General features: G+C 47.3%; 1 protein-coding gene across 1 annotated transcript in view; it reads right to left on the bottom strand.

Moving 5' to 3' along the window:
* Positions 1–14,433, bottom strand: part of LOC138261848 (uncharacterized) — a 165,974-nt gene that overhangs the window by 77,505 nt on the left and 74,036 nt on the right. The window contains exon 3 of the mRNA XM_069211358.1: positions 10,649–11,187. Within this exon, the coding sequence (XP_069067459.1) occupies positions 10,649–11,187 (539 nt within the window). The remainder of the gene's footprint in view (positions 1–10,648; positions 11,188–14,433) is intronic.

Below are 14,433 nucleotides of genomic sequence, written 5' to 3'. Positions count from 1 at the left end.
CTCTGCCCTTATCCTGGGATTCCTCACAGGGGTCACTAGCCATGAGAGGTTGGGGTAACCATAGTCAGCTTAAAATATATCGAGGGACAACTGTTAGCCACGCACTAACCCTTAGGGCACACCCATACACCAACACAAACTGGGTGGGAATAAGGGCACACCTATTAGCCACACACGGTGCCTCTGGAGTTGTGCCATCACATATGGGATGCTGCTATTTCTCAAGATAAATGCATCATGCACAAACCCATGATAATTTGCATTGACATGGGAGATGTACTGGTCTGCCGGGCACACTATCTGCACATTCATCGAGTGAAAGCTCTTTTGATTTCTGAACACCTGTTCATTTCTCCAGGTGGACACAAATGCAATATGTGTACCATCAATCGCCCCAATAATGTTGGGGATATGTCCCATAGCATTGCTTTCAATGTGGCCAAATCCTCCACCTGGGGGAAAACGATGTAGCTGCGCATGTGTTTAATCACGGCAGACAACACTCTGGTCAGCACTATTGAGAACATTGGCTGACACATTCCTGCTGCCAAGCCCACTGTCACTTGGAAGGAGCCAGTGCCAGGAAATGGACCACAGTTAGGACTTGCAAAAGAGGGGGGATCCCAGTGGGCTGACGGATAGCAGAGATTAGGTGAGGCTCCAATTGGGCACACAGCTCTGTGATTGTGGCCCTGTCCAGTCTATAGGTGAGGATAATGTGCCTATCCTCCATTGTTGCCAAGTCCACCAGGGGCCTGTACACGGGGGGATTTCTCCATCTCCTATTCATCGGCAGCAGTTGCAATCTAGGGGGCAAAACGGTGAGCAGCTGGCCAGTATTCCATATTTCCAAACACTACACTGCATTGCATGTTGTGACTGTAACAGTATATTGTTGGATAGGCCCAAATGGTGCCTATGTGTACTGTGATGCAGTTAGGTGCCATGGCCTGCCCCCCTGAAATGACGTCCGCCTGTCCTGTATGGAGGGACATGCGGAAATGAGGTAATTCCTCTGACGTTGTGTGCCGTTGCGTGACGCGATCGAGAACCGCCGCGCACCTCCTCATTGGATACTATTGGGCCCTATGGGTTACAGTGTCCAATGGTGATGTACGCCGGCGGTGACGATACGCACCGCCGTGGACATGACTGCCATTTTCTATCTGTTTACTCACTTGATACCTGACCTTCAACAGGAGAGGACTTACACTGCAAGTGCTGCTGTGACCTGTGTCTGGAACCGACCATGGCTCGTGTCACTGGGAAAAGGGCCCCTGTCTTCACCGCTGCGGAGTTGGAGAGACTGGTGGATGGGGTCCTACCCCAGTACCGAATGCTGTATGGGCCTCCAGACCAACAGATGAGTACACTGTGAGCACGATGCATGGGGCATGATTGCATGGAGTGCTGTGTGTGAGGGCATTGTGTAGGGGGGGTTGGTGGAAGGGCCCTGGGCAGCGTGCTGCATGTATGGTGGGCAATGTCTGTGCGTAAGGGGATGTGAGGGCTATGGTGGGCCATGAGTGTTACAGGCAAGACGGTCTGACTGATACCTTTTCCTATGTGTATTTCTCTGCAGGTCAGTGTCCATCAAAAAAAGGGTATATGGCGTGCCATCGCCAAGGACGTGCGGACCCTGGAGGTCTACGGCAGGCAGAGCACCCATTGTCGCAAACAGTGGGAGGACCTGAGACGCTAGGCATGGAAGATGGCGGAGGCCCAGCTGGGGATGGCCTCCCAAAGAGGAAGGGGTGCCCGTCGAACCCTGACTCCCCCTTATGGCCCGCATCCTGGCGGTGGCCTATCCGGAGCTGGATGGGCGCTTGGGGGCATCACAGCAGCCACAAGGGGATGAGTACAGTGCCCCAATATACTACTTGCGCGTGGTGGGGTGGCTTCCGGGTGGGGGATGTGGGCCTGTGGAAGCCCCTAGGCCAGGCCGGACATTGCAGGGTAGATCCCATGTTGGGCAGGGTCTGATGTACACCTCCTCCAACCAAGGTAGTAGGCATCCACTACTGGGCAGGGGTCTGTGGGTCTCAGGTATGCTGCAATTGGCATTAGGTATCCCTGTCCATGGGCTGGTGACTATCAATGTGACTGTTAGTGCATTGCCTAGTGCGAAGGGCTGTTCCCTGTGTGTGTGTGTCGTGTACGCCAACGGTGGTGGTGTTGCTGCCATTGACCAAGGGTATCCTTTGTCTCTTCCCCCCTTTTTATTTTGTCACCCTGTCCTTATGTGCATTAGCATCATCTGGCAGAGGAGCAGAGGCACCGGCAACGGGGAGAGATGCATCCCACAGGGCCCAGGAGGCCGAATCCACCGACGGTGAGGGCACCAGTGAAACGGAGGGCGGGGGAGCACCACGGCGGAGACTGGAGGGGATAGTTCTGATAATGATACCTCCTCCGAGGAAGCTCCCTGGTGGTGGCGGACACCTCTGTGCCCACCCCAACTACAGGTACAGCCACCACCCCAGTACCAGCACCGCCCTCCCAGCAGCCCCTCAGCATGTGTCTGGTGCCCGCTCACCCAGGAGGATGGGCATCTCCTATGTCCGTGCACCTCAGGCCCTTCCCCAGTTAGCCCTGCTGCCCTTCGTGAGGAGGCTATTGACCTCCTGCGATCCATCTCTGTTGGGCAGTCAACCATTGTGAATGCCATCCAGAGGCTGGCAGCCATTTGCAACAAACAAATGCATTCCTGGAGGGCATCCACTCTGGCATGGCGGCCCAACAGAGATCAATAAAGGCTCTGGCCTCCTCCCTGATGGCAGCCATTGTCCCTATTTAAGAGCCTCCCCCTCCAACTTCCTCTACCCAATCCCATTCCCCTCAACCCCAACCTATCCCAGGCACACAGGCAGACCAGCATGCACACAAGGCAACACACAGGGGTGGTTCAGGCAAACACAAGCACCACACATCATCCCACAGGCACTCACACAAACACCATCCAGACGCAGACATGCCAACATCCACTGCCTCCACTGTGTCCCCCTCTTCCTCCTCGTCCCCCTCCCTCCCAGTTGCGTCTACCTTCCTCACACCTGCATGCACTACATTCTCATCCACTCCCACCATCACTATCATGCCCCTCACTGGCAGTCACCACCACCACATCCATGCAAATGTCCCCTGTGTCCTGTCCCCCCGTGTCTGTGCCCCTCCTCCCAAAGTACACAAACGCAAGCACTCAGACACCCAACAGCCATCCTCCTCACAACAGCATCCAGTCCATGCACCTGCACCCAAAATCAGTAGACAGACACCTCCTACAACCACTTCCTCTTCCTCCACTCCCAAACCTTCACCCTCTTCCTGCCCCAATGCCCTTAAGAAACTTTTCCTCTCCACTGCTGACCTCTTCCCTACCACTCCCCCTGTCCTTGACGTCGGGCCAAGGTGGTCAGAACCCAGGCAAGCACCTCAGCCACCCAGTCCACGACCACAGTAGTGTTGACAGCTACTGCAGGTGGGAGAGGATCCCGGGCACCAGGCAGCAACACTGAAAGGGTGCCTGCACCAGCAGCATCTAGGAAGGGCAAGGAGGTACCACCAGCTGCGACAGAGAAGGGCAAGGAGGCACCACCAGCTGCAACAGGGAAGGGCAAGGAAGAACCCCCAGCTGTGACGGGGAAGGGCAAGGAGGCACCACCACCAGTTACAGGGAAGGGCAAGAAGAAATCCCCGGCTGCTGACAGGAAGGGCAAGGGGCCTGCACCAGCAGGCAGGAAGGACAGGAGGCCCGGTGCTGGGACTCATTCAGAGCCCCCACCACCAACGGTGGTTCAGCCATCCAAGGCTGCAGGGGATGGGCTGGAGCCTCCCCCCACCACTGCCAGCACCGCCACGAGCACCGCTGCCAGCACTGCTGCCAGCACCGCCACCAGCACCACTGCCAGCAGCAGCAGCCCCAGTGGGCAGCCTTCCAATACTGTAGGGGGTGGGCTGGAGCCTTCCCCCACCACTGCCAGCAACGCCACCAGCACCACCGCCAGCACCGCCACCAGCACCACTGCCAGCAGCAGCAGCCCCAGTGGGCAGCCCTCTGAGGGTGCAGGGGATGGGCTGGAGCCTTCCCCCACCACTGCCAGCCCTGACACCAGCACTGCCACCACTGAGCAGCCGTCACCCCCGCGGACAGTGTGTAATCTGCATCCATGGGTTGTTGTGCGTCCTTGCCCCTGCAAATCCTGTGGGTCTGACACCCAGGTGAGAGACTGTGACCTTGCACTCCCCAAGATCTGCATCACAGGTCACAATGCCCACTCTAGAATCAGTCGAAGAAGCCATCCACTCACCCCATCCTTCCCAGGATGAAGCACACTGGGCACAATGCCCCCTCCAGAACCAGTGGAAGAAGCCATCCACTCACCCCATCCTTACCAGGATGAAGCACACTGGGCACAGTGACCCCTCCAGAACCAGTGGAAGAAGCCATCCACCAGAGAGACTGTGGCCTTGCACTCCCAGGACCAAGCAGTGGGCAAACCACCCACTTGAGAGACTGTGGCCTTGCACTCCCCAGGACCAGGCAGTGGGCAGACCACCCACTCGAGAGACTGTGGCCTTGCACTCCCCAGGACCAAGTAGTGGGCAAACCACTCACTTGAGAGACTATGGCCTTGCACTCCCCAGGACATCGCACAGGGCATGTAGCCCCCTCCAGGACCAGTGGTGTTGTACCATGTTCCGGCTGAAGTGCCCCCCCATTTCATGTCCCCCTGAGGTGCCTGTGTATTTTCGACCTGATGCCCTTTCAGTGTTGTCTCCCTGTTGTTGCAGGAGTGAGGTGGGGCCTTGGTCTATGTGTTGTGGCCCTGTGACCCACAGACATTGAGGACTGGGCAGTGTCCCACCATTTGTAAATATGTATATATATGTTTGTATGTTGATGCACTTAGTCATGTTATTTTATCATATTACACTCACTTTCTTCAAATCATTTTGTCCTTGCATTATTCCTGAGGGGTACAAGGGAATATGTAATGTTCCTGCATCTGGTTGTGTGTATGGTGTTGGGGGTGGGGGTGTTACGTGTTGCGTGTGTGTGTCACTCTCTTTTTCCTCCCCCCTCCCTTATGTGCTAGGTAGCAGTACTCACCATGGTCGTCTTCGCCAGCGTTGCTATTCATAATGCAGCAGAAGGTAGACTAGCATCGGAAATATGTGCAGCTCGGGCTCCATGGTGTCGTGGATGTTCCCTGAGTCTCCACAGGTGAGTCCTTTGACTTCTGAGCTCTGTTTCCACCATGCTTTTGATGTCGTTGGTACTGCCCCGAAAAAGGTGGCGATTAGGCCATCGTAATAGTGTGGGCAGTACATTGTCTTCCGCCTGGCTGTTGGCGGTTACCGCCATGGTGCTTGTTGATTCCACCGTGGCGGTCGGTCTGTTAAAGGTGCTGTCTGTCTGAGCGGTTTCCGCCGTGGTCATAATTCCATTTTGGTTACCGCCGGCCTGTTGGCAGAATTACCGCCACTTTATCACCGACCGCCAGGGTTGTAATGAGGGCCTACGTGATTTGCCCCTAATTTAAAGAGGTCAAGTTTACTACAACAAAATAAAATTACAAAAAAGTATCTCTGCAAGCACGTAGGGAAGGAGGCGACAACAATCTAATAGGAAAGAGATGGCCTGCAAAAACACGCATATGGAGTGCTCATTTGTAAATGAAAAAAAAAACACCTGCAGATTGAGTACGGAGTTTAAGGATATTGGCCAGCAGCCAGTGACTGGAAGCTGTACTTGGTCACAGCTCCACACCATGGCATGGACAACAAAGCAGAGCAGGAAGAGAAAGCAGATGATGTGCTGGCCAATCAGAAGCACGTACATTAGAGCGACGTTGGAATCAAAGAATGGTAAGTTCAGGTAAGTGAGGGGGGTTCTAAGCCCCTTTTAAGTTTTTTTTAATTATTTTTTTTTTTTTACAAGAGGCTTCGCAAGCACACCACAAGTACTGTGCAAGCGAAACCTAAAAGTGCCAAAGGGCTGGGCAGTTTGCAAGGATGAGGTGGGTGGTAGAAAATGAGATGAGGTGAGGGGCAAAGGATGGAATGAAGGAGTAGGGGGAACCAGGAGAAAAAGAGAGGGACACAAATAGTCTCTCTCCTAGACTACAGTTTAAGGTTTGACGTCACAAGTGGAGGGCTTTCTCAACCAATCAAAACATTTTTAGACCAAAATGATCTTGGAATGGGCAAACACAAGCATAGGGAGGAAAGCCACTGTTTCAGGAGCCGGGAAGGGAGACAGACATCCAATAATGAGCAAGGGCCTGGCACAAAACCCATTTTTAGAATATGCTATCAGAAACAACAGGCTGTTGTCTGTTGCCAAGGCATAAAAATGACTGGATCAAATGAAAGTGCTCCACTGAATCCTTGCAAAATAGGAGAGAATGCTCAACTTTTTCGGCAAGACTTTAACATTCAAAAACTGCTGCATCACCAAACTACATTAAAAGGTAATCACAATAGATAGAAAGGAGAGCTGCATTACCACCTTAAACTGTCCCTATTATTAAAATGTCACCCTCTGTGATGGAAAGTTTAGGTTCAGGAGAAGGAAACAAAAAGGGCCAGGTTAAGATTGTGCTACAATTTGCAGGTGCCCAATTTAAGAGGAACATGTGATACGGGCCCAGTTTCCAAAGGTATGACTGGGTTCAAGATTATCAGGCTACTTTTGCGAAGCCATTCCTAACATCAACAGATGTTGTGTAAAAGTCGAAAACAAATTGAGAGGCCCTGGAATGATCTGACTGTTGGTTTAGCTTGGCTAAATAAAGAATGAGGCTCTAATTGATCATTTGTTTTATGCAGTGCTCTACTCCGCACCTTTGCATTTCTGACCCCTGTATAAAACAGGTTTTGTTATTATCCATGTTAACGGTACCCAGTTTCCAGTTTTCTGAGGCATGGAAGCAAGGGAGACTGGGTCGGCCATGTCCGGATTTGACCACGTGGCACGCAGGTCACTGCATTTTTTTTAAATAGTGAGCTTCCAAATGACTGAAATATCCTGCCAGCAAGCACTGAGATTCATCAAATGGTCCTATTACTGGATCGTAGCACATCTCGAGCTCCCTGCAGTGCCTTAATAAGAAGCCACAACATGTCACCAAATTGCAACAAAAGGCTTTAGTAATATGGAAATGGGAGCACCAACATGACACATTATCAGTTTGCAGGAGATCCTGAAAATCCTTGTACCCTAGTCTGGTTCCTTAACAAGGAACGCAGACCTAATATGATAGTTGAGGCAACCTCTACTGAAGTGATTACAACGAATATCTGACGTCAGAGCACGCATTTTACAACTAAATGGTATATCAGTGATATACGTATTTAAGTATATTGTTCTCCTGCCCATCGCAGACACGCGTACGGTTACGTTTCTTGTGCTTTTTTTAGCGAAATCACATTTACCTCTATATTTTCGATACTCGCCCCATATAAGACAACTCTTTGTGAAAAAATCCTAACACTGTGTAGTAAATGTGAAACTGAAAAAGTAAAATGAATTATACGTGGCACATATACCACATGTAGTCCAAGCACGAGATTTTCAATATTCTTCCTAATCGTAGGCTAGGCTGTGCCTGTCACACTCAAATAAAAGAGCAGCCCTTTAAATGCATTGCCAATTCACATCATTAAATGTGTTCTTTAGGTGTCAACCCAAACACAGGAAGCTGTTCCTTGAGAATTACTGCTTTACATATGGTATACTGATGCATACTGAAATGGATCCTGCACCTAAATTCTAATGCTTGGAATGCAATTAGAGCCATAGCAGAGGCGGCTGCATGCTAAGATATATCCACGGGGGATCCAGTCATCGAGAAAATAACCCAGGATTGCTCAATTCTAAGCAAAGCGTTAGCAATCTGGTTTCCCAGAGGTACTGCTGTGACCATCAGAATCAGAGTGTAGCCTTTTAGAGGAAAGCATGGGCACTGCTAGAGGATGCTGTTGCTTGTTACAGTTTTTTTATGACCTCTCTGAATCAATGTACCCCTGAAGACAATAAGATACATACTGTCCGGCTCATCATCTCAAAATATCGTAAACAATGTCATAATTGATGCAGTGTGACTTTAACGGAGCGAGACTACTGGGGCCTGAACTAGAATTTGGTGGACAGAAGACACCGTCACAAACATGACTGAAAACCCTGTTCATAAAATCCTCCTTCTTCCCGTCTCATTTAGAGAAGGGTGTGTTTTAAGATTTCCATCAATGGAACCTCTAGTGGCTCTGTCAATGATAAATGTTGTCTAAAGCAACGGCCAACGGAATAGGGGCTTTTAGAAAAAGGAAATTACACCATCCTCCTTATTTAGAGTGGTTGGAATAATGTATTTTTTCCTGTCCATCACTGCTAGGAAAGACCTGAAGCTGAGGGACAGGAAATAAAATACGTTCCACGCCCTGGGAGAAACCACCCAGGATGCAGGAGTCATTATTTTTTGTTTTTCTGAAATAAACTCAAGGTGCTTTGTTTCTGGAAAACAAAAACATGTTAAAAGTTTGGTGAACGGCTGTCAATTTGACAGCAATCATTCACCAAATGTTTTGTCCACTAAAAGGAACGTCTGTGGTAGCAGTTCCTTTCGATGTACAGAGATGTCCTCTGGGCCCCAGTCATCTCTAAATTTAGGAGATGGTAGTCCATCAGGGGGGTAAAGGCAATGTTCCCTACCACTCGAAGGGCAGAGGACCATCCGTCTAATTGTAAATCAGGCCCTGGTCCGGTTTCTTTTGGCAAAAATCTAAAAAAAACATGGTGTACAATGCTGGCTCTTCAGAACCTATTTGTCACAACCCTGCAATGGTATGTATTCTCAATTGAGAAAGTCAAATGGCTGTCATGTAGTTCGTCCAATTTAAGGACAGGGTAGACGAAAGAGGAGATACAATAAGGTAAAACAAAACTCTAAGGCCTGTTTGAGATAAACCTGTTACTTTAGGCTTTTCTTTAAATTGGGGTGGGAAGAAAATGCTGTCAGAAGTTGATGTCTGTCGCTCTCACACCCTATTCCCCTTTTAAGGTTTAGGATGGGGGTTATACTAGCGGTACAGCGTCAGCTAGCTCTCTTTCGACTGAAATGCCACTGATGGAGATGCTATCGAAAGGCTTTCAAAAGAAATGTCCAGCAGCCTTTTTCCTGTCTACGTGTTCCATCAGCAGCAAATTCTGAACACAGAAGCGTTTATTTGCTGTATGGGCTGAGAGAAGACTACCACTGTTTCAAGGGCATTTATTTTATTTTCAAAGGTAGACCCTGCTTTGAGGGGTCTGTCTTTGCAAAATAAAATAGGGCCGACATTTCAGACAAACCTCAAGGGCACTTTTTTCACCAGAATATTTCCACCCTTGAGGCAGACGCCATTTCAGTGGTAAAAAATAGTGCCCCAAAGGAAACCCTGAAATTCCCAAATTCAATATAAAATGGTTTGCCTAATACGAAATGTGGTTGTTCTACTAAAATATTGAGATTCCAATAAAGAACTTCACTTCTTTCAGCTACACAGTATCGACTACAAGTACCAACATGTACCCAAGGTAAGCAAATGTGGAGTTAGGATTATTAAATCTAAGCACTCCTTGGTTACCTTGGTGATATGGCGGAGTTGTTAAACGGGCAGGTCGGTAATACTGCACTTGATAGTTTTACTAAGTTCAGAATTGCAATTCAGCAGGATTCCTGAATATTATATATCTGCAGGAGGGCTATGTGTCCACACATTTGAAAAGCCCTCAAACCATCACATGCAGTAAAGCGCTTCAAGCCAACATACAGTAAACAGTAAACAGGCAAGTCTATCTAAACAGAAAAAGGTTTTGCTAAAATAGAGCAAACGCAGTAACCACACATAAGAAAACTAATTTAAAATGCTAGCTGGATGGCGAGTGCAAACAAGAGACGCTGAAAGAATGACTGGACAGTCTCATTTCAGATTTGTCTTCTTCCTAACTAGTTTGGTTTGAGTTGGGTAGAGAGTCATATAATGCGTCATATCCCTGACAAGGCATCAAAGCAATCTTGATTGCTGGGTAGCATGCTTCTTAGTACATTTTGGAGCATAAGTGTGAGCTAAGTGTGATGAATGTGGGCTTTAATTCCTTGCCACAGTCAATCAAAATACCACTGCAGGCACCTCGGTGCCCAGTGGCTTGAGAATTTAAAATACAAGGATAGCTGCAGAAGGTTCAGCTGCACAACATACATTGGGCTTTTGTCATTTTTGGCTCATTAGTGATATGTGCAGCTAACTTCAATTTTACGTATACAAGAATAGTCGAAATTGAGTCGACTTGCTCCTTCATTGGGTTTACAAAGTTTTCATATCATTATAGTTACATCTGTGGTATAACATCAGCTCCAGCAGCTCACGTGGTGCACGGCAGCCCCTGAGCTCAAGGAGGCCCCCTCAGCACAGTACACTGTGAACGGGTGGTGGACCCATGGCCTGAGAACTCCTGACTAGGTCGGAGGGGGCCCCCTTCCTGTACTTTGAAGGGGGTCCCCTCAAGTATTGTTACGTTACTGATTTACATCATTGCTCTACCTACCTTACAAAATCATTGCCAAATTACAATTAAGATAAACTAAGCAATGAAATCAAACCTCACCTGACAAATCCGATCAGCGTTAGCAGAGCATTCGGTCATTTGGAAAAACCCTGCTGGACATAGGGTGCATTTTTCACATTGCGATGGGGTCTTTTGGAAATCACAAAATTCATCATCTTCACAAATGCCACAATCCAGCATAGGTGGCCCAACGTCAAACACTTTGGCATCAACATCCACTTTCTGAACAGAAAATGACTTCTGTAGGTGGTTCCTGGCCTGGTTCTGAAGTCCCTGGAGATGCGCTTCGAAATAGTGCTGGATATCATCCTGCAAGCTCTGAAAGGACATCTGCTTGACAGTGTCAAACAGCATTCCATACTGGGCCTTCACCACATCCATTTGTTCATACATTTTCCTTTGTTGGTTGAGAATCTCTTGCTGCTGGTTGATCAGTGTGCTTTGCTGTTCTGTGAGTCGTTGCTGTAAATCAGCAATCACCTTCTGTTGATTTCTAAGCATTTCAACAAATTTCTCTTGGCCCTTGGCAAGCTGCAGTTGTAGGATCAAGGCATCTTCTGAAGGCACTTCGTTTTCTCCTACAACACAGAAATTGATTTATCTGTCAATTTAGCAATCTGATCATCTTTAAAATTACAACTGTTCTATTTTGCAATGCCCAAGTGATGAAAGAATTAAGGTAATTTATATAATGGTGAACATCCTTTGGAGGAAAGATTAGCATCTATTTGATACCCATAAATCCTAAAATACTTTGTATATGTTTATTCAATTAATTTTTACAGCAATTACTTCCACAAGCTCAACATAGATCAGATAATCAATAACAAGCTTACAGAAGGCACAATATAAGAGAAAAGGAGGATCCAGAACATACGATTAAGGGTGAAGATATGGAGGCTGGACTAAACAAATGAAAGAGGGGAAAGGAAGATAGCAAAGAGGTACAGTAAATTGAATTAGAGAAGAAAGGAATACAGTTAACAACCATGCAGTGAAAGTAACAACATAAATGGTAGGGAAAGGAGTGGCAGTGTAGATTCACAAGGTCCAAATCAGTTTCACTGTCTTCATTCTAGTAGGAGAATAAACTTCACTGTTGGTACTACACTGATCAATAGTTTGACAGAGGCTAAATATCCTGAGTGACATCTGTTTTGGGAGGTCGCAGGGCAGTCAGATGTCACTGGGTCTTGACTGTGTGAACTGGGGCCTTTCATCATTGGTGCCCTGGGGCCTCAGTACTGAGGCCCCTTAAACTGGGAACCACAAACCACACTTATCACTTGGCTCAGAGCAGCAAGACAAGACAGTCAAAGGCTGACTGAGGGTGATGCTTTGGGCTGTAACCTCAAAACTCAGCAATGCATCAAGTACCACTTAATGAATGACTGCAGAGTCAGCACATTTTCTTTTAGAAAGAAGAGGTATTTTAATGCACACAATTGGACCCCTTTTTAAAGGGCCCTTGCAGCTACTCAGGATGAAATACACATAACCTAAATATAGACTAGGCCCATAGTTCAAAAACACCTTAAACACTTTCTGTACCAGCAGGCCCTAACTTCTAAGACAACAATACCTTCTATATGTGCCTACAATGAAGAGCAGAATGATATGCCTCATTAAATGATCAGACCTATTGTCTTTGTCTGCGGCATTCCCAACTGAACCAAAAGGCCTAGAGCCTTTTGAGTCACTGTCAGATTTATAAAAACCAAGGGGCATATTTATGAGTGGGTTTCATCATCTGTGCAGCACGCAACAGGGTACATGTGTGATTCAAACCTCTAAGTCAGATTTTTGAAGCCATTCAAAGCCACTTTGTGTGGCTTTGAGTGTCTTCAAAAATCTGGAGTAAGGCAATGCAGCGCAATCGCTGCATAGCCTTACTCTGCCCTGGTTATTCATTCCATGGGCATTGTGGTGGGTGTTCCCACGCAACTCCGATAGTTTTCGATGCTTTCCAGTTTTTACAAGGACTAGTAAACCTGGGAATGCACCAAAATCTTATGCCTCCACAGGAGAACAGCAATAAGGAGAAATATCTTTATTTCTCCTCGTTTTTTCCTCTTTCTATGTGAGCTGAATTTTGCAGCAGACATAGAAAATAAATATGCTTCTGAGGATTGTTTTTGTGCAGGAAGGTGCCCCTTACTGCATAAAAATTATACTGTATGCAACACAGGCACACTTGCACCATGGTGAATTGGTGTCTGCGTTGGCGCTAGCCAGCCTATTGTGCTCCAGCTCAGGGTGGAAAAGTCAGGAATGTGCTATATGCCTTACATATGGTGCATTTCTGTCCTTTTCCCAGTGGTGCAGTGAAGAGCAGCAAGGTGAGTTACTGCACTGCACAGGACCGCTTTCTAATAAATATGTCCCCAACAGTTTGTGGGATTACAAACAGATGTAACATTTGCAATCCATTTTCAAAAAAGAGAACTTTTGGCTTTGGCAAAGTTTTTTTTATCATCATAACCAAATATTTCAAAAAGGTGCACATGTTGTATTTTACAGCAGGTTGCCAAACAATCTCCAAGGGAAAACAACATACAGCATATTACACTCCCATTGCAACATAAATGTAGGCCAGGGAGGAATTTCAATTATGCTGGAGTAATCAGTGTAATTTCGGTAATTTTGCATAATCCTTTGACATGGAATTACTGATAATAACATGATTATAGCCACTCTTGTAATTTAGCAAGCGCAAGGGGCTGTTCATACTGCTGTTTATGTTCTGTTGCATTTAGCGCTATTTGCATCCTGACATCCAGGGTGCACTTTGGGCTAAGAAACTAGCGCTAAATACTGGGAGTAAGTTGGGGGAAAATTCTACTCCAAGTGCACATTTATCGAAGTCCAGCTTCCTGTTCTCAATATTCATGCTCTGTTGCATTTAGTGCTATTCCTTATCACAAAATGTATCTTGCATAATTTCAGTGACTTTTTAAATAATTCCATATGATTAATCTTCACAAAGAATTATGCCCATCTCTACATAAAAGCTGAGCCACTTGAGTGGATTTATCATGAGCCCAGATCGCCAGTGGTTGCTGATTCTCTCGTCTAGCAGAGTTAAAGAGTTAAAGTTACACTTACCTGTGCAATGGCATCTTTTGGAACTCACCACTACTCCTTTGTGGCACTTTACAATCTTGTTCCCTCCCTCCAGCCCACCTCCACTGCATATGGATGCAGTATTCTCCTTTGAAGTAGAACTAGAATGTGCACTGGAAGGCACTGCAATAGCAGTTGTAGTAGTGAAAGCTGCTCCCTCAGGGCAAGGAGTCCTCCTCAGTGACACCAAGGTACACTGGCCTTCTCCACCCAGCAGAAGTCAGCACAACCTCCTTCAACATGACTGGGCCATGGTGCTGAAGAGGATTTGTTCCAGGGTTGCCATTGGTTCACAGAGGAGACTCTACAGCCAGAAGGGTGATAGAAGGAGAGCACAATCATACTCTGAAAATTAGATTGGGGTCTTTCTTCACGGGGTCATATTTGCACAACCCATGGTAATGTGTGGGCTTTTTTGGTTGATGGTGGATGTCCACAGCCCTCTGGCACTACTCTGATGGACAAAGTAACATATGCAAGAAGCAACATTTTCTAAAGCTATCTGAGCTCCAGTTGGGCCAATTTCCAGAAGGTGTGTTGTACTGGGCTTTTGGTAGCACTCTTCCTCCAAGGTCATACAATCGGGACCTTCTAATTCCTAGAATTTTGAATGATGATTCCTGCTATCCTCCTACAGCCCCCTGATCTGCTGTTTTCTCCCTCTTAGCAGAAGCTTGATTGTGGGGGAATGGAACAGCCCT

This window comes from Pleurodeles waltl, chromosome 10, assembly GCF_031143425.1.
Source record: "Pleurodeles waltl isolate 20211129_DDA chromosome 10, aPleWal1.hap1.20221129, whole genome shotgun sequence".
Taxonomy (NCBI): Eukaryota; Metazoa; Chordata; class Amphibia; order Caudata; family Salamandridae; genus Pleurodeles; species Pleurodeles waltl.
Note: the sequence above shows the minus strand (reverse complement) of the source record. Positions and strands in the feature narration are given on the sequence as shown.